This window comes from Chenopodium album, chromosome 20 (genome assembly GCF_948465745.1).
Source record: "Chenopodium album chromosome 20, dcCheAlbu1.1, whole genome shotgun sequence".
In the NCBI taxonomy this organism is placed as follows: Eukaryota; Viridiplantae; Streptophyta; class Magnoliopsida; order Caryophyllales; family Amaranthaceae; genus Chenopodium; species Chenopodium album.
This window is the reverse complement of record NC_137853.1, coordinates 4,325,394-4,350,736: the sequence shown is the minus strand read 5'-3', so window position 1 is coordinate 4,350,736 and position 25,343 is coordinate 4,325,394. Positions and strand designations below refer to the sequence as shown.

The 25,343-nt window shown below is 33.9% G+C and overlaps 1 protein-coding gene across 1 annotated transcript; it reads right to left on the bottom strand.

Annotated features, from left to right (window-relative positions):
- Window positions 1-12,947: 12,947 nt before the first annotated feature.
- Window positions 12,948-20,553, bottom strand: LOC145598575 (uncharacterized). The gene is made up of 11 exons (XM_081654947.1): window positions 20,427-20,553; window positions 19,664-19,739; window positions 19,362-19,469; window positions 19,004-19,120; window positions 18,277-18,615; window positions 16,293-16,615; window positions 15,818-15,917; window positions 15,675-15,734; window positions 14,939-15,025; window positions 13,925-14,065; window positions 12,948-13,575 (listed from the first exon to the last, which is right to left on the bottom strand). The coding sequence occupies exons 1-11, from the start codon at window positions 20,510-20,512 to the stop codon at window positions 13,246-13,248; spliced, it is 1,767 nt and encodes a 588-aa protein (XP_081511073.1). The 5' UTR covers window positions 20,513-20,553; the 3' UTR covers window positions 12,948-13,245.
- Window positions 20,554-25,343: the final 4,790 nt, after the last annotated feature.

Genomic DNA, 25,343 nt, shown 5'->3' with positions numbered 1-25,343 from the left:
ATATATTATGATGTCAGCACCGAAAGTTGGAAGATCATTGCGAAAAATGATCACACCGGGACACATAACCACCCAATGATTGTGTACCCAGAGGGTCACCGTAAAGTGAGCGGATTGAGTCCGAGTGCAAAACAGGTTGTGCGGGACATGACAAAGTCCAAGGTTGCTCCCCGTAACATCATGTCCACTATTGCCGAGCAATTTCCTGATGATCATCCAAACATCCGACACATTTACAATTGCCGAAATGACTTCAGGATGGAGATGTCCGAAGGAAGAGGAGTTGTTCAGCAATTTCTTCATCTGGCGAGAGAGAGTAAATGCATTTACTGGTTCACGAATGATGATCACAACGTTTTGCAACATGCATTTATGGTGCACCCGATCATGGTCAACATACTCCGCACATACCCACATGTCATAGGTATGGATTCTACTTACAAGACCAATCGATATAACATGCCTTTCTTTGAGATAGTAGGCGTGACACCGACAAACCAGAATTTTCTAGTTGGATATGTTTTCATGCGCGACGAGTGCACGGCTAGCTATCGGTGGGTGTTGCAGAGATTAAGGGAGTTGATTGGGTTTGATAAAGAGCCATCTGTATTTATTTCAGACCGTGATCTTGGGCTATGTGCGGCTTTGAGAGAAGTCTTTCCAGGGACGTCACATTTACTCTGTCTATGGCACATCAACAGAGATGTGGAGGCTAAGGTGACGAAGATGTTTGGAAACAAGACGGTTGGTGTCAGTTTTAGAGCTGGGAGATGGTTCAAAATCGTGAATGCAACAACACAGGCGGAGTATGATCGTGCTCTAACTGCCATGCAAGTGAGGTGGGGAAAATATCCGGAAGTGATTCAGTATGTTCAGAGAACTTGGCTTTGTCATAAGGAGAAATTTGTGAAATTTTGGAAGAACCAGGTTCTTCATTTTGGTAACACCACCAACTGCAGAGTTAAGAGCCAACATTCAGCAGTGAAAACTTGGTTAGAATCATCCACAGGTTAGTTGTATTATTTTATTAGTTGTTCTCGTTGTTACGTAATTGTAATTGTATTAATTGTAATTGTATTTGAATTTACTAATTAGAATCATTGGCAGGTGCTTTGGATACCGTATGGGCCCGAGTCCATTGTCATATCGGTAATCGCATCATACAAATTCGTAATGACTTGGAGGCATCAAGGTCTAAAATTGGTCAGATGTACAAACAGTTGCCACTGTCACGTATAAATGGCAAAGTGTCTCAACATTGCTTGAAAGTTCTGGATAACGAGACGAAAAGGATGCGGGATTTGAGTTACCAGGTCCATGAACGGTGTAGATGTGTTATGCGTCTGACCCATGGTCTTCCATGTGCTTGCCAGATACATGATTCGATAGTTGCACAGACGGGATTGTATAGCAGCCAAATTCATTCTTTCTGGAAGACATTGGTTATTGGTGATGGTGTTAACATTCCTGAAGTGGTAAATGATTCGACCGAGGAGGCTGCACATTTTCGGTCCCTAATCGACGAAGTCATGGAAAGTGACCCGGCCGTACGTCGAAATGTAACGCGAATCATTGAAGAGGAGCTACATCCAGATCATTCACACCTTGAAGAACCGTGCCCAGTTGCCGATACAAGTAGGCCAGTGCAGCTGTTCCCCAAGCATACTCGTTAATAGGGACATCCGTGTGACATAGCTCGTGGAGGAAGGAAGGATGCGTACGGTTACCACTCTTGTCTACAAACAGTGTACCTCCAAGCACTAACCACAAGTATGCATCAAGCTGCTCACTAAAATCCCAGTCGACCGCCAATGTCGACTCAAAAATCTTATCAGTCAACACCCCACTACCCTGCCAAATGGTCTTTCACTACTAGAAAAAGGGTCATTTCCGACGGAAAAATTCCGTCGAAACCACCCCAAAATCCGTCGGAAAACACCTTTCCGACGGAATTCCGTCGTAACCGGTTGTCGGAAAAGCCTTTGTAGGAAATTTGTCTTTTTCCGACGAAAATTCTGTCGGAAACACTTTTCCGACAGAATTTTCGACGGAATTTTCCGTCGAAAAAGATTTTTCAGCACCAGGAAAATCCGTCGGAAACGCTTTTTAAGAAATTAAAAAAAAAACGCCGCGCCACCACGGCACGGCGTATCAACCACCACCAACCACCAAATACACCCTTACCCAAACATCGAACCACCGCCGCTACCACCCACATCGAACCACCGCCGCTACCACCCACATCGAACCACCGCCGCTACACCAGCCTACACCACAAACCCCCTAACCCACAATCGCCACTACACCAGCCTACACCACAAACCCCCTAACCCATATCCTTAGCCCTCCTAACTCGTCCTGTTCCACCACCCACACCACCAAAACCCCTATCCACCTAACCCTAACCCACACAAACGAGCCAGATCTACCACCCCACCTAAGAAAACCACCCCACCACCACGCACCTAAAACCACCACCACCACCAAAACAAAGTATCACAACCCAAAAATTAAAAAAAAAAAAGAAAAAAAGTCAAAATCCCAACCCAACACCCAGAAACCCGAAAAAAATCCCAACCCACCTCACCCTAAAATACGACCACCCTCCTAACCGACCCAGATCTGACCAAACCACCATGGCACCAAGCCACCACAACCACACCGAAAAGCCAACAACCGAAAGTATTAAAAAAACCAAAAAAAAAAATTCAAGACTCGAATAACATACCTTATTAGTTGAAATTTGCTTTGAATTCTTGAATTTGGTTTAAATAGGCCAAATTCGACCATGAAAAGTGTAGATCTACACTTTTCATGGTCGAATTTGACCATAAAACCATTAGTTTCGGCCATGGAAATCACCAATTAAGAGAATAGAAATGAGGAATTAGATGAGAGAAGGAGAAGATGGTGGAGAAAGAGATGGAGGATGAGAGAGGAGTAGAAGAGAAAGAGAAACTGGAGAAGAGAAGGGGCGGAGGAAGAGAGAGAAAGACAGGGGCGGAAGAGAGAGAAAATGGAAATGAAATGTAGGAGGAGTTTAGGTCTTTAGGGTTTTAAAAAGGGCTGAAATTTTTTATATATATATAATTTTATTCCAACGGAAAACTCCGTCGGAAATTTCCGACGGATTTTAATTCCGTCGGAAATTTAACTTTCCGACGGAATTTTCCGTCGGAAATTTCCGACGGATTTTAATTCCGTCGGAAATTTAACTTTCCGACGGAATTTTCCGTCGGAAAGCGTATTTTTTCCGACGGATTTATTTTCCGTTGTAAATTTACGACGGAATTTCATGTCCGTCGGAAGCATTCCGTCGGAAATGACCCTTTTTCTAGTAGTGTTTGTGCCGCAAACCTCAGACAGATCATCTGGAGTCATATCCATGGTGACCGAGCATTCGTCCCGTAACACGTCCGTGCTAGGAGTAGTGGACACCATATTGCCTGCAACCCGTAACCCAAGTATGTTGTACACGTCGTGCAGCAAGATCGTAATCTCCCCAAATGGCATGTGAAAGGTGTTCGTATCTGGCTGCCACCTCTCAACAAAAGCAGAAATCAACGGCCAATCAAGTCTCTTAAACATCAGGCCGGGCAAGTGAGACAACCAACTAGCATCAATCTCCGCAATGTCCTCCACAGATTGACGGCCTCGCCAAGTACACAAGTCAGAACATAACTTTGTCCTACTCAAACAGCGTAAAACACTACGCTCCTGCTCCATCCAGATATACCGTGCCACGTGACCGCCAAAACTAGGGATAACTGACCCATCCTCAGGCCCACCCGGCATCGGTTCCTGCACTAACCATGCCTCTGCAGAGCTGGAAGTAGGCTGACTCGACCCACTACCAACAAATCTCCCAAACTGACCCCTATATACCATATGAAAATCCTGAGGATCCTGTTCTTCATCCCGGTCACCAGCATGACTAGCCGAACATTCGTCTTCCTCGTCAGATATGGGTGCTCCACTTGCAGAGTACAAGGGCCGACTACTACCAGACTGTTGGTCTCTCGACCAACCATTAGTAGACCCGTATTGCTGCTGCTCGGGCTGAACCGGTGAAGATCGAGATGTCTGTCTCCTAACAGACGCATTCAGACGCCGTGATATTGCATGTCGAGCACCAGAACCCTCGATCTACATAAAATTAAAAAATAATCCGATTTTAGTAATAACAATAACAATAACCATAATAACCATAATAACAATAACAACAATAATAATAACAACAACAAAAACAACAACAAATACAAATTAACAACAACAAATATAACCTTAACAACAACAATAACTAACAACAACAACAACAACAAATACAAATTAACAACAACAATAACCATAATAACAATAATAATAACACTAATATCAACAACTATAATACTAATCATAATTAAAAATATTAATAATAGTACTACTAATAACACTAATAATAATATTATTATAACAACAACAACAACAAAAAAAAAAAAAAAAAAAAAAAATTAAACAACAACAATAACCATAAAAACCCTAATATCAAATTAGTTTAATAATAATACTAATCATATTTTTAAAAATAATAACACTAATAATAATTATAATAATAATAATAATAATAATAATAATAATAATAATAACAATAATAACAATAATAATAAATAATATCAACAATAATAATAACAACAATAATAATAATACTAACCATAACACTTCAAAATAACAACAAAAATAACAAAATCCAAAAAAAAAAAAAACAAATTAACAACAACAACAATAACCTTAACATTAATAATAAAAACCTAATATCAACAAAATAATAAAAATTATCATATTTTTTAAAATATAATAAGCACAATAATAACAACAACAATAATAAAAATATCAACAATAATCACCATAACACTTCAAAATAACAAAAAAAAACAAAATCCGAAAAAAAAAAATAAAATTAACAATTTTATTAACGGGCCAAAAAAAAAAAAAAAAAAAAAAAAAAAATTGGAACTTCCGCCCAAAATTTCCGGAAGTTCCATGGAGGATCCGCCTGGAATTTCCGGATCCTCCATGGAACATCCGAAAATTCTGGGCGGATGTCACACTTCCGCCCAAAATTTTCGGATGTTCCATGGAGGATCCAGAAATTCCAGGCGGATCCTCCATGGAACTTCCGGAAATTTTGGGCGGAAGTTCCTGGGATCCGAAAATAAAAAAAAAATACCTCGTCTCCACCATCGCCGCCTCCGCCCCTGCCACCAGCGCCGCCAAAGGTCCTCCCTCCAAATCTCAGCCTAATCCGCCTCGAATCACCCATTTTCTTTTGTGTTTATGATGATTGTTGTTTTTTTAAAAAATGAAGAACAATTTTGGAATTTTTTTTTTTTTTAAAAAAAAATTGTTTTAGAGAGTTAGAGAGTAAGAGAGTTTGAGAGTAAGAGAGTTAGAGAGAGAAGTAAAGAAGTGAGAAATGTTGGTCGGGAAGGAAAAAACCGTATTTATATATTAGGGGTAAAATTGGAATTTCAAGAAAAAAAGGGAGCGTTACCCGGTAAAATGGGAGCGACAAATAACAACCCCCTCGCGAAATTGTTCTCTGTTATTTGATTTCTTTAAGGTAAAATATTTTATTTTTCTTTAAGGTTGACATAATATATTTTCTCTAAAGACTAAAGTGTTTATACATAACGTGATATATGCTGAATCATGTACTGCGAATTAAATAATGGTATTTGAGAGTATTGAGACTTAATTATAAGTTAAGTTTATATCTTATACTATGTACTATAGATGACATGTTTTTGGCATATTCATACATTAAGTGCTAGATAGTTTTGATTTGTTATGTAGTATGAATATTGGTTATAAGTCTAGCTCTACTCGAGCAACCTACTAACTTTGATTATATTATTAAGTGATTATGATGAGCTTGGATAAAATTTAGTGGACTAATATATTTTTATAAGAATGCATTGAAGTCTTTAATGATGATCGTAATACTGTTTGAACTTTATGAGTAATGACATTGCTTACTCTTGAATGACGACATAATTTCACTGACCAAATGGATAATTGTTTAAAGATAGTTGATGTCAAAATCAAAAACTAATATTACGAGTATGATCTGGTTATTTTTTTTTTAATGATATATAGCATTGTTTTTAATAAATCTTATGAGTGAGATTGCTAATATAAGCATGATGTTGCATATCAAATTGACTAAATTGATATATTCTAGTTGACCTTAAATTATGTTGATCACAATCTATCTTATTTTTCACATGCAAGGTTGATTATCAGTTATAAATGAATGTGGGGAATATTTATTTATTTTGTTAATTAGATGGAAAAGAGTTGATTGTTGAATTATAGTTTATGACGATACCAATAACTATTACCTAAGATGCATATGGCTTCCTATAAAACAGGGAAAACTAGTAGTGTACAGCTAGTAACTTTCAAGTAATACTCTATAATTACATACTTTTTCCACTTTTGGGCTAGAAGTTCTAGATTTTATTAGTTAACTTTATATCTTTGTAATTAAAGTATATATTATGTTGATTGATGTGTGATCAAATTATAGTATTATGTATCTACTTGAAGTTTGATTATTGGAATGAATGTAATTTGAATATGATGTGCGGACCTGAAGTTTCTTATATTTATAAAGAGTATTCACACATATAGACTTAAAGTTCTTAGATTGAACTTATAAAGGGCTCAAAAGCCTTAAGAATAATACAAAGAAATATGCATGATCTACAAAGCTAAAGCATGTTGCTTAGATATCCTCTACAAACGTGATTTTATAAACACAATGTCATGAAATAATACTATACAAAAGTTTAGAAAAGTTGACAGTTTGAGTGAGTATTGATGATTCGAATATTACTAGATCCTTATTCCCAAAATGAATGAGAAATTATTGTATAATTGAGATGATGCATGCATGTTTCCATAATGAATATAATTCATGCAAAAGTTATACGATCTGCAAATTAAATATGATTGCAAAATATCTATTTGAGCAATAGATAGATGACATTGTGGGAAATGTACTTGTAAAATATATATATATATATATATATATATATATATATATATATATATATATATATATATATATATATATATATATATATATGTATGTATATATATGTATGTATATATATATATATATATATTTTATGTCCATGCTTATAAGAAATTAATATAATTGGACAAGAGTTACGAGTAAGAGTTTATAAGAATAATTTTATTATGCTTGATACATGTCGTTTTAAAAGAAATTATTCCTTAAAAAATGGGTGAGATATAAAGGTTGTTGGATTCATTTCATGCCCCATATGCAAGGATTAGGGGGAGATTGTATTTATTCCCATTATATTATGTAATCCTTGCACATAAATAATATAGTATATTGATGGTCAGTTTGGTACATACATTAACTTAAATATCAACAATTTATTTAATAGAAGTGGCCACATGTTATTTAAATATTTTGAAATGATATCATCTTGAAGATGGATATAAATGTCATTGATCATATACTAATTATAAATGCTCCAACTAAAATTATTGTCCCAGAAGGACAACATCGATTACTAATGAACCTTAGACTCGTCTGAAGCGTTGAAGTCCAATAGAGTTAAAATATAACAACCCTCGGAAAAGGAATGGAGCAACTATTGACAATGACAAATTTGTGGAAATGATAAATCTCATTACATTTCTAGAAGAAATCACTTTTAGTAAGATTTATATGTTTCATGATTATATAAAAGACTCCAGAAGAGTATGAAATATCCAACAAGATTAACATGTATCAAGATTATAGTCAAAACTCCAGCAGAGTATGAGTAAATTATTGGATAAAATATTTGTTAATTGTCTTGCCAATTGTTTAAAGAAACACATGTTGGTGTTCAAATATCACATCACATTCATGGCCATGCATAACATAAGATTAATAAAGTGATCACTAGTGTTGGAATACTAACCAGAGTTCATTTAGAGAAGTGATTGGATGTGATAATTAAATTAGGCCATCCGGGTTGCATAATTACTCGTGATAAAAACTTGAAGTTTCATTTGATAATGTGCTGACACTCTCTCAAATGTTAGATATATGAAATGAATTGAATGGCAAGACATAACATTGAGATTGAGCTATATTTGGATTGTGATTTATTTTAATAATTTGTGATAAAAGAGAAGTTCAAGAGATAATACATTGGTTATGCTGAATAATTGGTGACCAGAAATTCACCAGAATAATTTATATGTTGACAAATATTAGGTGACCAGAAGCTCACCATGTACAAGTTATATGTGGAAATTTTAAATAACTAGTATCATACTATCAATGTTTCTAGTGATCCCGAAGATCACCACCTAGTGAAATTACAAGAAAGTTTATATTTATATAACAATTCTCTTGATTGGGGCTATTGTATGTCAGCACATAAGAAATAGAAAAGAAGGAAATTCAACTGCACGACATATGTCTCCCCATTGATGTTGAATTATTGATCTCAAATTATGAAAGATTTATAAATAAATACATATGTGTTATGCAATGTATAGTTAATGAAGAAATGATTTAAAAATTTCTCTCTAAAAGACATAAAAGCTTGTTTAATACAAATCTTCTGAGAAATAAATTTTGATTGTGATTTTCCTAGTGAAGTGAATTTTATTAATGCAAATTTATCTACTAAGTTGGTATATAATAAGACGCCAGTTGGTATATAATAAGACGCCCCCTATAAATGAGATATTTTACCAACTTAGGGGGAGAAGAACGAATTAACAAAAGTTGGAAAAATTAAATAAATAAAAAATATTTATGATCCCTATAATGGTAGTTTGAAAAGTTATATATATGCCAGCTTTTGTATATATATTATCAAGATATGTTGCACATTTATGATTTGATTTGTATTTAGTTATGACTCATGTTGCATAGCGTTGAAGATACATTTTGGTCATATTATGTGTATACATTGAGATAAAATCTTGCCAATTGTACTTGAATCACTACACCTGAAGTGTAGGTTGTATATGATCGGTTCCAAAATAAAGATATGTTTAATAGATATGATATTTGGCAAGATAGTGCAGTTAACACTAATAGTGTAATAGTATATAAATACCATAGTGAATGAAATACCCTAAAAGTGGTATAGATATTTGAATTATTATAATAGATGGCCTATGATGTAAGAAAAATTATGATGGTACCAATGAGAAATGTATTCAGATATCATTGTCAAAATAGCATGCAAATTAAAATTGTACCTTGAGGAATTATATGATGATACTGGTATATGATGGAACCGATAAATAATGCATGTGCATGATATAATGGACTAGTGAATAAGGGATCTAGAATATATGTCCATTTTAATGTCGACATAATGATAATAATAAAAGTTTATCATGGACCAGAAGTCCGAAGAAATATGGATTTTCAAAATCCACACTGTACAGTGTCTTGCATTATTTCGAGTCTTATTTATATTCATATGCATGTGTGAGTCTTAGGTTATTGGATTATTCATTACATATGTTCGAAGTTGTAAATGCATTACTCATTGTATAATTTGTTAATTATGTTATCATATTTTTATATCTCATATTGCATGCTTTAATTAATTTCTATATAATAATTGTGGTGTATGTCAATGTTCATTCAAAGTATAGTAAGACATATTTACAACTCTGATGGAATATTAGAAAGAAATACTTATGTTCCAATGGGCTTATACTTGTGATGAAAATATTGATGACGTCGATTGAATAGCATGTTATGAATCATGTAAGAAGAGTTCCTGAAGAACTTATGTACGACGTATTTAAATATTCAGCCTTGCAAAGTTTATATCTTGAATATTGAAATTCAATTATTATCAAACTCTTGATAAGTCAATGTGACTACTGACATCTCAACCTGAAGATTGAGAATATGAAAGTTAGTGAGAATTACTATTTGTATTTTCAAAAGAACTATCATGTCAATTATGAATATTCTAAAGAATATCAACGAGATACTTATGTGTGAAACTATTTTATTATGGTCTAGAAGAACCATGATAAATGTATATAATTACATGTGTTATATTAATTCATATGAAATTGAAGAATGGCATTAATGATATCAAGTTTTGTCATCAAATTATTATTAATGAAGTTTGATCAAATAATGATCATCTATTTCGATCATTAACGACTTCCAGAAGAAGTCATAATCGTATTAGTTTAATTTTTAAATCAACTACTAAACAGATTGAGATTTGAAATAATGATATTAGAGATAAACACATGTATGGTGAAATGAAGACACTTCACATGTTCACGAGAAGAAAGAATTGAAGATGCAACTTCAGCTTATGAGAATTGAAGATCAACTAATGATATTTTACTTACTACATATGAGAAGATATGCAAACATATTGGATACATTGTTGCGGCACTAGAAGATCTCAAGTTATGTATTCATTAGGGGGAGAAAATACGCGTTGCACTCTTTTTCCCTTGACCATGGTTTTGTCCCACATTGGGTTTTCCTGGTAAGGTTTTTAATGAGGCAGCATATCGAGCGTATTACGAAGAATGTTGTACTCTTTTTCCTTCATTAGGTTTTTATCCCACAGGGTTTTTCCTAATAAGGTTTTAACGAGGCACAGTCTTCGATAATGGACATCCAAGAGGGAGTGTTATGAAATATCGTGTGGATGACCATTATCCTCCTTTGTATCATTCCGGAACAATCTAGATAATGTTTATATTCTTATCCAATCTAGCCCTAACTATATTGTATGTATATATATATATACCTTATCATATGGAATGAAATACACAGATTAATTCTCTGTCAATCTCTCTCATATTTCTTCTTATTTTATAACAAGTACTTCTATTTTGTTAAAAGAAAGAAAAAAAAAACCCTTCTAAGTGAAGTGAAAAATTGCATAAATTATCAACTTAATGGCATTTTAAAAACATGTATCTTGTATCAATTGGCTATTGCTTAATCATAACTTAAATATTTAATTTTAAACAAAAGGTTTTGTGTGAGACCGGGCTCAATAACAAAAGTCCAACAAAAAGGCGCGGGCTAACTAAACTACCCGATCGCGAGGCCCGCAACACCAAATACATGACAGTAATATTCTAATGCCTGACAAAATATTCTTATACATGACACTAATATTTTAATATCTGACAATAATATTCTAATACATGACAATAATATTCTTATACATGACAATAATATTTTAATAGCTGACAATAATATCCTTATACATGACACTAATATTCTTATACATGACACTAATATTTTAATATCTGACAATAATATTCTAATACATGATAGTAAATTGTTGCTAAAATTTGCTTATTTTGTTACAGAAAAACAATTAATTGTTAAGTAAACTCAAGAATTACAAATTACAATGGGTCGATTTCATCATGTAAGAATTTATCACTTATTAATACTACCCTAAATTAATTGTTCTTTTCTGTAAGAATTTCATCATCATGTATGGGATTGTTGGATTAATAGAGGAAGAAGTAGGTAGTTGTAAAGCCAAATGTAAAGAAAATTTCATCATCATGTATGGGATTGTTGGATTAATAGAGGAAGAAGTAGGTAGTTGTAAAGCCAAATGTAAAGAACCATACAGGGGGGTGATTGCGAGAAGGGCTTTCGAACTCGCGGCCGAGTACCAGCGAAGCCGCCGCCGCCGCGGTAATTCCTAGGACTACGGTTGTGGTCCACCAGAGGACCATCGAAAAATCGAGAAGCACGGCGTTGTTGGTGGTGCAAATTGTGATCTCGCCATTTTTATGGTGGAGAGAGAAAATATGAGTTGCAGAAAAAGGGGAGAGAGATGGTGGGTTGTTGAGGAGAGAGAAAGAGAGGAAGAAATGATGGGTTTAATATCTGACCATTATAATCTATTTTCTGATATATTTAACCTATTTTCTGACAATTATTATATAGTACTTCGTATATGATATTTATAATCTAATTCTGACCATAATAATATAATTTCTGACCATTATAATCCAATATTTGATTATTATTATCTAATTTCTGACAAATAAGATTTTTTTTCCTCAATTTTTTTTTTCTGTTTGTATGACCGGACTCACGTGAGTCCGTTCTACACAAAACTTTTACAATTTCAAAAGTACAATAGATGCATTTTTCATGAATATTATAGTACCCCTTTTTATTTAAATGCCCGTCAATAATAATTTAGCGTTTTTTTAAGGCAATGAAATTTTACGTTAACCTAAAAGTTGGTGTAAATAAAAATTAGTCATGTTTAAAAAGCAAATACAGCTACATCTATCCAATGGATAATACAATAAGGGTTAATTCTCAATTATACAATAGTTTAATTAATTTATGAAGTCATTAACAAGATTACAAACTTCATTAGCATAAGCAACACAATTTTAGTCCACAAAATTTACTACGAGTATTTATTTTCCCTTCATTTTTTTAAGAAAGTTGAAAATTAATTATACTTGTATCAAAAAAAAATAAAAAAAAAAAATAAAAAATTCTTGCTGAGTACGATTTATATCTTAGTAACATTGTTTAGTGGGAATATTCCTTAACTAATTCCGCCAAATTAATCTCTCAAATCATTCCTTAATTTTCTGTCTTCTTCCCCAATCCACGTCTTCTCTAATTTGACTAGTCCTCTTTCCTATAATTTCTCCCTAAGATGTGTTTTTTCTCCTTTAATTGTATTTGTATATTAGGGTTTGTCACACAATACACAATGTTAAAAAAAATTAAAAATATTAAGATTATAAATGAAATAAAAATAGATAAATTGATTCGCAAATAAACAAAGGGCGACAATGTCTACAACAGAAAGGTTGTCGTAATTTGAGTGTCGTATTACGCATGGTCATTAAAAATATGTCAGCGACAATTTTGTAACAGTCGCAAATAATAATCAATGACGGCCCAAAAACCATCACGACGTTTTGATGGCCAGAAAACCGTGAAAGACATAGAGTTTGGATTTTAGGGATAGATTGTAACTGAAAGCATGTGGATATGAACTAAAAAGGACCTATAAAACTCCTGTACAAAATAACTAGGCAGAAGATTAGTAAAAGTTTAGGTTATGCAGCATCCTAATACATTTTTCTGGGAAAATTGCTCTTCTAAAACATGATCACGGAACGAGCTCGATATGCTCTCATCATACAGGCAGAGAAAATCAAAAGTCATTAAACCCACCAAGGTTTTGTAGCTAGTCCTTCTGAGAATACATATCTAAATTTAGAGCTGTATGGTAACCACTCTATTATCTGAGATGCTTTCTTGCCGTTCTTAGAATCAAGGCATCGCTGAATTGAGTCTTGCAGCTTCTTATCGACATTGTTGCAAATCCACTTGAGAAGTTCGTCAGATCCCATGGAAGCTTCTCTCGAACACCTTTCGAGCATCTTTGGCAGAAATACCTTCTTTGATTTCTTTATGATAATGTTGGATACAAGAAACTCCCTCTTTGCCTGTTCTAACTCGTCTTTGACATTGGCTGCAGTGTAGACCTTCAGCTGGACGTCATAGATACATAACTTATACGTAATAATACATAATTGAGAGTTGGAGTAGATTAAACCACAGGTGATCAGGAAAACAGAAACAAACTGACAGAGCTAATTATAACTGAAAACAGTTTCCATGGTTTAGGAACACATTAATTAGAATTATCAGAGCCCAAATGTTTCAGATAAATGTCTTGGATAATTGTCCTAAACCACATGATAGACCTTATCTTTTGTGATTGATATATTAAAGACGGCTGACATTTGTACGACAGTAAAGATTGAGACTCGTGTTTATGCTTTATAGTTTATACCACATCAATAAATAATGGAGGTAGTCCAAGAGCAAGGAGATTACCACTGGATCAGAAAAGGCCCCAGTGCAGAGTGCAAAGCAAACAAGGGATTGTGAATCAGGAAGACTGAGTTTTGAGCTAAGGAGTTGCTTCTCATCTCCAGATTTCTTTCTGAAGGCAGTCGATAAAAAGGTTTCAACCCACTGCACAAACAAAAAATATTTAGTGAAGGCATGTTTTTCATCGACTTCTCCAATGCAACTGAATTAATAAACAGTAAGAAAATTTTTTAAAAAAAAATTGTGAAATTTCAAGAATATCATCCAAGCAGACATAGGAAATTATCCTGCAACCAAATACAAACACCGCACACATCAAGGAATCTTCTAACTGGTGAATTAGAAGCACAATAGAAAGGAAAAAAAAAAAATCTTTCAGCAACAACTCTATATCTAATCTTTTTCAGTTAAAATTTTAGTTTGATTTCACACCACTGTTTTTTCTCTCCATGTTTCATCAGGAAATGGAAATGCAGGATGCTCCTGTACAAACTTATTCTACAAGGGAATGATGCCAGTTTACCATTCTCTCATTCAGCTCCCGCCAATGCAATTTGGCAGGCATATAATTATTTTCAAAGATGTGAGTACTATCAGACTAACAGGATAGAGGAGGTGAAATCAATAGATGATGAGCAGGATATTACTCCATTCCAAAAAAGAATGTCTCTTTATGTTAGAGGTTGAGTTTAAGAAAATATTAAAAGTTACGAAAAATAAAATTTTGTTTCTGTACGGATATCGGAAAGAGAAAGAAGTGCGTAAATAGGAAGGTTCAAATAAGTACAGAAAGTTATACACATGCACCACTTAGGGACAGTTAAGTCACTTAATTTAAAGACAGCCAACAACAAATAGTGATTCTTTAGCATTATTTTGAGTATTAACAAAATTTTGAAGGTAAAAGCGTAAAACGATATGGATCAAGTATCAGGACACAAGCAGTTGGTCAGTTACAATCTGGAGACCACAATCCTTAAGCTACATTACTGATAGAGAATAGCCAGAAGCAATTACCCCACCAACTCGAGGTGTACGAAAGCAGAAGATTGAGTGTTCTATGGCATTTGCAGTGACAACTATGCCACCAATGTTGTAGCCCGCCTGCACTACACAGAAAAACCTGTCAATTCATCAGGTGGTATAGTGTAAAAATTTGTGAAAAAACAGAACTATTATTGAATCATTAAGCTAAGAGATTAATAGTATCATTAAGAATTAGAGACTTAGCAACCCCTTTTATGAATTACATATTTTATTTTCAGCTATCTGAGAAGCCAACCTCTCTTTTTTACATAGTCTATTAGTCTATCAACTAGTAGTGCCAACCTCTCTTTTCAACTAGTAGTGTAGTACAGGTTCTAGAATAATAAGTTTGAACAGTTTTCATTAAGGGTCACCAAAGTTCAATTTACAGCTAAAATAAGTTACAGTAAGAGAGAATCAAGTGATTTTTTTTTTTTTTGACAGGCAAGTGAATAATCTCAAACCAACCTTTTAAGTTGCTTAGTTGGGTTGATCACAATGTTGCAATTTATTATTTGGATCCCTTTAAACAGCAGGATCTAAAAGAACCCTTGAAAGGAGGATGGCATTGAGAATTGCAGGAAAGGAAAAAATGTTTCTTTGATATTAATGCGACTTTGTTTGCAAGGGACACATTGTTTAACATACCAAATAATTTCCCTTATCATTAAAGGTATATTAAAGCATGAGTTGATGCATCAATAAGAACATCATGTAATTGCACTACCTTGTGAAACAGAGCAAGTCTTCTCAAAGAGCTATGGGGGATTCCGTACGCTAAATATGCCTGCAAAATACAAGGATCAAAGAGTTACAATGAATATATATAACATTCAAACTTAAAATACAATTTCATATTGTAATCCATACATGCATTATGAGTGAGTTATAGATGTTGATCCAAAATGCAATCTGGGCTTCGACTTCCATTTGGCTCACATTAACCCTTTTTAGTTGCTCAACGAGTGCTCTGCAAGTGGAAATAAAGGTTTGCAATCAAAATTTACACATACTTTAGAAGTTTCATGTGTGTACCATACACCAGAAGTAACAAACATTTACCCCACTGATAAGAGAAAATATAGTGACTTAGTAAACCTGAAATTCACTAGTATTCATGGATCTAAGATCCAAACCTTTAATTTGAAAAAATAAAATAAAATAAAATAAAAAAACCAGCGGAATGCCAGCATATCTATCCTAAGTTCCAAATACCCTTTTGCAAAGCAAAAGAATTGCAAAACACAAACTCGTACACAGCACATTACAGCCATTGCCAGTTTGCCACTAATGAGGGAACTATTCTCTTCCATCCATAAGGGTAATGTTTAATAATGGAACCCACCTATAGCTGGTGATTGCATGAGATGCACGAGAAACTTGTTTTTTGTCAGTTGGCATTGAGGATATCTCTAGCATGGATTTTGAAGTATGTTTTTTCTGGCTGCCAAGCTGGGGATTAAAATCACCACAAGACTTTGAGACACCAGATGATTGATGAATCCCTAAATTTTCCGAGTTTGTTGATGCTGCACTACAAAACCAGCAGTAAACTGCAGCCATGCACTTAACCATTTCCTCAGACAGTTTGCTAGGGCACTGATGAAGGTAGTCCTTCAATGTTCGCACACCAGAATTCTTCACTATGTCTGATGACTTCCCATGAACCTGAAATATACAAAAAAGAAATCTAAGTAGCAAAAATTATCAAAGTCCAAACTTCGAGGGGAAGGAAGGGGAGGAGGGGTGGGGGGATGGTGGTTCAGGCATAGCCTGATAAGAAAAAATTACAGCATGTTGAAGACAGCCAGGACAGTGGCAATTGAAAGAGCCTCTGACTAATTCAGACATTTAATTCAGCCTTTTGGTAGATGACATCATTACAACAGGACAGATAAAATAACTCTAACGAATTCCTCATCATACATGAAGGCAGGAAATTCAATGCAACGTGATTAAAATAACAACAAAAGCAACCCAGGTGCGTTCTGTTGATGCTGGTCTAAGGTCTAGCCTTTTTAGAGGTTAGGGTCTGTTCAGCCATCTGAAAATAAACTTTTGTTTCTGAAAAGCACTTTTCCTAGAAACTAATTCTAGAGAAACATTTATTAGGAACAGAAGTTCTTGGCCACAAAATCTTACAAACACTTATGAGAAACAGAAACAGTTTTACATTGTTTGACCAATTGTTTACTAATAATAGTTTTTGGCATGCTTTGTATATCCTAGTTGCTCAACAAAAAAAGAGACAAATACATACAAGGTTACCTAATATTACTCATTTTCCCCACCCCTACGATCTTTTTCTTATGTTATTCACCAACACTGCTAGAACCTTGTGTCACCTCCCACGTTTTCTCCCACACATTCATTCAACATACACATCTTTGCTACTCTCAAATTCCTAACATGATCCTTCCCAAATGCCCTGCATCCGACCCATATGAACCCAAAGCACCTATTTGATCACCTCAATTCATCTTTGTAGTTTTCACTTTTTTAAAAAAGTGTGGAGGCCAAGTTTGAGTATAAGCGTATAACTAATCTATATAGCTAGATTTGCATGCCTTAGTTTAATAAGCCTATCCCAGCCCAAGAAGGTTAAACACTTGTTCCCTGGCATTGATATCAAAGCAATCATACGAATACACACTCCTGTCTCGAGCTCAATTTGCTGGGGTGGAACGGGGGCTATATCAACAGAAATTGAGGGCCAATTTACAAACAGGCCAAATAATTATGTATTACTTCGTATAATTCATAGAATTCATATCAAACCTGCCATACCCCCCTCCCTTTGAATATCCATTTGCAGCTATTATATCATATGAACATCAAGTGACAATGTTAATGCATGTTACATGATGAGAGTTTCTATGATTAGAATGCATATGTAGATATTGATGTGAAAGTGATACATCATCAGTCTCATTACATCATTTCAAGCATCTAAAACCTACTCGCTATAAAGAGAAGACTATAAATTGAAGAGTTGGCAATTACCTTCAAATGTAATTTATGACAATGATTAATATATGTGCTACATGATGAGGGGGTTGTTACAAAAAATGCACATATAGCTATTTATGTTTAAGAAATAGGTCATCGGTCATCACATCATTTCAAACATCTAGCATCCACTCACTAATCACTACAAAGAGAAGGAAATCAATTATAATTTGGCAATTTCTTTTTTCATTGTGTTGACCAAGACAAGATTTGATAGGGACTCTAGATAGAAATTATTTTTTTAAACATGGTACTAATTCATGATTTCATGACCCCAAAAAAAAAAAAAAAAAAAAAAAGTGTTTAGATTCTAGAACTACCTTGATCTGGTTAGAACAGGGCTTCTCATTATGGATGTCTATTTTTCCTACACATAATGAGCCATGTTTAATCTTGCCATCTTTCTTTGCAGAAGTGTTTTTTAAAGAAAGACCTCGCAAAGGGAATTTATTCGAGGAACAAAAGGCGCTTGAAATTATGCTGGGATGCTTTCTTGGTTTATTTTTAGTATGAACAGGAGAATTCATGCTAGAGGTTTGCACAGAAGATGGCTGACTGGCACACTGCTCAAAGATGTTCCTGTAAAGAGTGAGAACATGCTGCTCTCTATTGGAAACCTCTTCTTCAAGTAACTCAATCTCGGCAATCAGCTCCTTTGCCTGATAAAACTCAGAGGCGTTAACAACAGTAGTTCCCATTTCCCAATATTAAGACGCCTAAAAGACAGAAATAACCATTAACTTGCACCTTCTACTTTCTTAATCAAAAACATTCAACAAAGTACAGGTAAGCAAAAGGATTAAAGCTCCTAAGTCAACTATGCCACTCGTGGATCAAGACATGGTTTTATGGGGGATCCTAATGCAATTAATTACTCACAAATTCATGTTAATTAAATTCCTATATTTTAAGATCTATGTTATTCATCTGTATTGATATTTGTTCCAAGTTTCCTCATTGATCAAAGCTAAATATGATTTCAAACATTTCCACAAGTAGGAGTCATTATGCATCAGCAGGTTTAAAGAATCAGAGGCTTTGTTTTACCTGAGAGGCAAAATGCCTATGACCAGGTGACAAAGCACTAGAAGCCCGACCAATTGCTTTCTCCAGCATAATGCGCATAGACTTCTCTTGCTGCAAACGTGATTGTAGCATATATACCTGCATTTTGCATTACACCATGCAGAACTATGTTAAGCACATTATATAACAATCCTGTAACAAGTTGAGATTCCTATTTCATAAGCAACATTATCACAAGTTCAATTGGTCCTTGCCCAAGACGCACTTGTAAACTCAAATACTTCAGAACAAGACATCTATCCCTTTCTCTTTAAAATGAGATTAAATATTTTTCAAAATTAGGATTTTATAGTTAAATTCATTCAACAAAGTAACTTACATCCTTTTCCAAAGAGGCACGGTGATTTGATGAGCTTGTACTCGAATCAATGGATCGCCCATTACGAGGGGTTTCAGAGCCAAAAGTCCTTGTTGAAAACGGTGAGTCCTATGAACAACAAGAACCCAAAAAAACCATGTAATTCGTCAAAGTAAACCATACTCATCATCTAAAAACAAATAGGCAGATAACAAGATTTAAAGTTTCAACATATAATTAAGTAACAATTTTAACATCTTATAGCCCGTCCATCATACAGTGAAGCTGGATTCAAAACTAATAAAGAGAATATGTGGTCTTACAAGTGATAAATCATGGTTACACTCAATAGAATAAGGAACTCCAAATCTTGATATATCAGCTTTCTTGTCTGAAGCACTGAAATGAGAAAAAATGGAGACATTTAGGCAGCAATATAAACTCCCCAATATGGTATACTACTCTACTCATACATCAATTTGTTTTCATCTGGAGTAATACTACTAGATAGCATCCAAATTAGCATCATGTACATCACATATCAAACAACCTTCACACACAAAATTTTTCTAATATTTCCATGCTAAATTGATAAAAAAAAAAAAACACCCATCAATTACTGCATGTCAGCATTGCAGGATTACCATGTATAACAACTTCAAAGCTATAACTTAACCAAGATCTAAGAACAATTCACAGCTAATGATAAGCAGAGCAAAGTCAGAACATTTTAACTTCAAGCATTGTCAACAAATTTGACAAGCAATCCCAGCAGCTATAAAGGTAAGATAATTCAGACTCACTTCAAACTGTCATATACCAAACCTTATACTAGTAAATAGAAACTGGCACAAAACTACAAAACAGCAACAAACATATAGACTAAAGTCCTGGCCCATGAATATATGCATAAGTGCACAACTAATTAAGTACCATATAGTAATTCAACAACCCAATTGGACAAAATAAACAATTAAGCCAACTTCACTTGATTTCATCAGTTACAATTATTTTAAAACATATTTAAAACATAACCCAAGTAAGTTAACAATAAAATAGTGGGCATATAATAAGCAATGTTGTAACCTCCTTGAACGTCTATGGTGAATTGAAACCCCATTCTCTCTCCTCCCACCAACACAATCATCTTTACCTATGCTCAAACCCTCCATTAAAAACCTCAAAAGATTGAATTTTTTTTCCTGGGTTTCTCTTAAACAGTCAAAATTGTACTAAAAAAACCCCCATTTCCAATTCCCAACAACTTAAAAAGGTAAAATAGGTGAATAAATTGAATCCAATTCACTGTTCTCCAACTAACAAAATTGAAGTAGAGTTAGTGTAGTAAATGCTGAAGGACAACTGATAAAGACTACTCAAATCAACTTTCACATTAAATATAAAAAAGTTGGAGGTAAAAATTTGAAATTGAAATTGATTAAATTTATTTGCTTTTTTTTTTTTTTTTTTTTGGGTGATGATTTAGAGTTGAGAACCCAGTAAATAGATAACACGAATTACCACAAAAAAGTGGGACAAAAGGGCAAAAATTGAAGAAAACAGAAGTGCAGATAAATTGAAGGAATTGGGGTAAGTTGTGTGAAGTTGGGAGCATTAAATGAGAGAGAAATTGAACAAGCATTTAATATTTTCACCTGCAACTGCGTGTGAAATATTTCTGCGGATTTCTCTTTGAAAACGGGTATATGAACAAGGTGATAATGATGATTGATGATAATATTTTTTTTTTTCTAAATTTTTTTTTGAAGTGTGGGCAAAACTGCAAATATCACCCGGTCACTCTGGTGAAACTTGAGCATGAAAATGTCATTAAATTCAGGTCGGTTTTGAGTTTGCCTAGTTTTCTTTTTTAGTTACTCTGACTAGCTATTGTAATCTCTATCTATTTTAATTCATGCCGTAAGTGCTAATAGATTAGAGTGTCAATGAAGTTAATACAAACAACTTTTAAAAAATGAAAGTTGAGATATGAGGCAAACATTAAGGGACAAATGGAGTATACGTGATGACACAAAAATATAATGTTACTTACTCAGATATAATGTGTATGGGAGATTGGTACGTATTGTGAAACATTTATAAGGGAAGATTGAACCCTTAGAGGCTTAGACCTAAACCCTTGTATGTAAACAATGAACAGGGCCGTCCTAAACATTTTGGGGGCCCTGTGCTATTTTCTTAAGTCACAAATAACATTTGAAGTACTCTAATTCATACGAAAATTATGTAAGACACTTTACATTCATAACTATTTAAAAGACTAAATAGTTCACTTTTAAAATGTAGATATAGAAAATACGAAATATATTATGTAGAGGTAACTATTTAAATTTTGGAAAAGGGGAAAAAAAAAAAAAAAAAAAAAACAGCCAAAAAAATTTGAAGAAACCCATACGGAGTGATACTTAGAAGAAAAAGAAAAAAAAAATTCAATGTACAAGTACAACTATATAGGCAGCGAGAATCGATCTGTGGTCCAGAACAATCTTCTAACGAGCTTATACCAACTATACCAAGTAAAATAACATGATTTTATTGGCGTTGATTTATAATTATACTATGTTTGTTTGTCAGACTTTTGGGGCCCCAAAAATTGTGAGGCCCTGTGCTATTGGGCTGTTTGCACAGCCTAATAGCCGGCCCTGACAATGAAATTAAACATCTTTATTAGCTTGAATCGCACATTATAACACTAGGCCTTAGTGAAATACAGGGTATTGTATAAGTTTATGTATACTTTTTCCCTTAAGGTTCAACATTCTTTTCTAGGACAATTACAAATGCTAGAAAAGCATACTTAGGTAATCAAGTACGGTTAACATAACACCAAAATGGTAAAACTGTTCTTGGTTGCTACCTGGGTGCCTACTTCGGCCCTCATATATCACTCGAAAAAAGCTAACTACATGCACATTTTTGAAAAAATGAGCAACAAATACAAAAATTTGGGAGCAAGGTTCCTATTTAAGTCATGCCTACATTAATTCAAAGCAATTATGAAACCCTTTCCTCTTAATTTCCATTATATTAGACACCAAAACAAAAATGGATACAATGCATGAATATTTTCTAACGTCAGCAAAAAAGACAAGAATGACAACTCCTATATATTTTTTTTTTTTTTTTTTTTTTTTTGACGGGAACTCCTTTAATTGCTTAAAATAAAATTTGTAAACCAAATTGGGCAATGTAAGGAGGCTAGGACCTAGGGATTTATTAACTTCTTAAATATCTTAACCAAACTTTTTTTGCAAAACTTGGGTGGAAGATCCCCCTTTGATCCAAATAGGTTGTTGATCAAACTTAAGTACATAATTCGAGAAAGATACCTACTTCCTCCGTTAACTATTATTTGCAACATATACTATAAATGAATGCTAAGTTTTAAGTGCAACAAATGTTTTCTTTCCTTTATAGGTCATCATTTCTCTCTATCTCTCTCTTCATCACATGCACCCAACTTTTTCTCTCTCCATTTTACACTCACAAACAAATTTTGTCTAGGAGTCCGCAAACACCCCCTTTGTTGCAAATAATAGTTAACAGAGGAAGGGCCTGTTCACATTTACTTAAGTTCAGTTCAGCTCAGCTCCAATCAGTTCAGTTCAGTTCAGTTCAGTTCAGCTCTAATCAGTTCAGTTCAGTTTAGTTCAGTTCAGCTCCTAATTTCTCTCTCTCATAAAATATTCAATTCAGTTCAACTCCATTCAATTCAGTTTAGTTCAGCTCCAATCAGTTCAGTTCAGTTCAGCTCAGTTCAGTAAATGTGAACAGGCCCGGAGTATATATTTATGTAACTCTTGTTTAATTTAATTGAATATAGTCCTTATATATAAAGGAAAATTGGTTATGAAAAAAGATATCTTATTTTGGATAGACAATCGCTTGGGCAACCACAAGCCTCGTAAAGCTCCTACATTTCTATTCCAAATAATTGAATAAAATGTTGTTGTTATGTTAATTACTAAGTTAGTGAGGGGGTAGTGGACTAAATGAGAACCTAGTGTCGTAGTTGGTAGGTGTTTGTAAGTTAAATAGTGGGATCAATAATTATATAATAAAACAACATAGCAAATATAGAAACATAAAAGGTTATATAGAGATGCTAAAGAATAAGAAAAAAAAAATTAGTTTCAAACAATTGAAGCAGTAATACTTGCATTCTTTTTGTTTTTCGTACAAAAAATAAAATAAAAAATTGTACAATGAGTAATTTGTAATTATTTTATATGTCGATATATGTGGTATTCTAGTAATATGTAATTTTATATGTCGATATATTACTCTAAGGGCCTGTTCACATTTACTTAATTTCAATTCAGTTTAGTTCAGTTCAGCTCCAATCAGTTCAGTTCAGTTCAGCTCCAATCAGTTCAGTTCGGCTCTTAATTTCCTTCTCTCATAAAATATTCATTTCAGCTCAATTCAGTTCAGTTCAGTTCAGCTCCAATCAGTTCAGTTCAGTTCAGTTCAGCTCCAATCAGTTCAGTTCAGCTCCAATCAGTTCAGTTCAGTTCAGTTCAGCTCCAATCAGTTCAGTTAAGTTTAGTTCAGCTCAGTTCAGTAAACGTGAACAGGCCCTAATTTGAAAAGAACAAAGCATAAATATATCAATAACGAACTCTTTGAAAGTAATCATTTAACTAAGGACATGTTCTGATTTACTGAACTAAGCTGAACTGAACTAAATTGAACCGAACTGATTGGAGTTGAACTGAATTGAATAGAGCTAAATTGAATTGTTCATGAGAGAAGGAAACTAGGAATTGAACTGAACTGATTGAAGTTGAACTGAACTAAACTGAAATTAAGTTGAAGAAAACAGGCCGTAAATTATATCAACTTCACAACCTTATTAGCAAAAGCTTACATGAGCAACATAACCATCACATTATATTATATGCAAATTATTTGATCTGAAAAATTCTAAATTTCATAAATTTAATTCAAATTAGTGATTTGGACCTGCCATATCTTAATATCCTAACAAAAAATTAATGGGGTAGCATATGGTTGATCTCAAACTTTTAGGGAGAAAATTAAAACTCGATAGGTGAATTTTTTTGAATTGGATGGAATCACGTTGCAACATATTTAATCGAAGTCTGATAATGTTTGAATTGAATTCACATACTATGATTCATTTAAATCCAATCAATATTTATGCAACTCTACATCAAGCTCCGTGTATGGACTCTATAAATGACATTATTCTTTTACGTGGTATATGATATTCATGATGGGTTACCCTAGCCTCGATCTCACATCCTTGTAGTTGGTGAGGATCGAGCCCGAGGCAAGCCCTAGGGCCGGGGATGGAAATAGCTACCATGAGGCTACCTTCTCATGATCACTATGAACAACAAACTAACAATATATACGTACGTTCATCACCACTAACTATATAATAGGAGTAAGTAATAATGAAAGTCGTTATTTCATGTCCAAAAGTCCACCTAATTGTAACATAAAAAATTACTTGAAGATAAACCACTCCATCATATGATTAGATTCTTCTTCATCTTTTATTGCCATTTGCCTAGTCCACAACAAAGTTTAGAGCTTAATTTAAGATTATGGATAAGTGTTACAGCTTTTTTAAGATTAAAATAAACAACATTCTTTGTTTGTGACATGGATATTCCAACGGACCAACATTAGAAATATACACCAAAGTTCTATATTAAAGTTCATAATATTCTACTATTGTTTTGTGTTTTGAGATTAGGTAAGCAAGGCTAGTTTAAGGGAGAAAATACAAGATTATGCGCCTCATAATGCTCTATAATCAAAATTAAGGGCGGTAGGCCGGCGACTAATTAAAGAGTGCCAGGTCATTACGTGGGGCCGTTGGACGGTGCCACATGGATCAAGGGCATATATAAACAGTAGAAATTCATCTATTCATCATCACAATATACAACTTAGAGCTAATTAACTAAGTAAATAAGCCCTTTAAATTAATTAGTGTTTTGTGCAAAA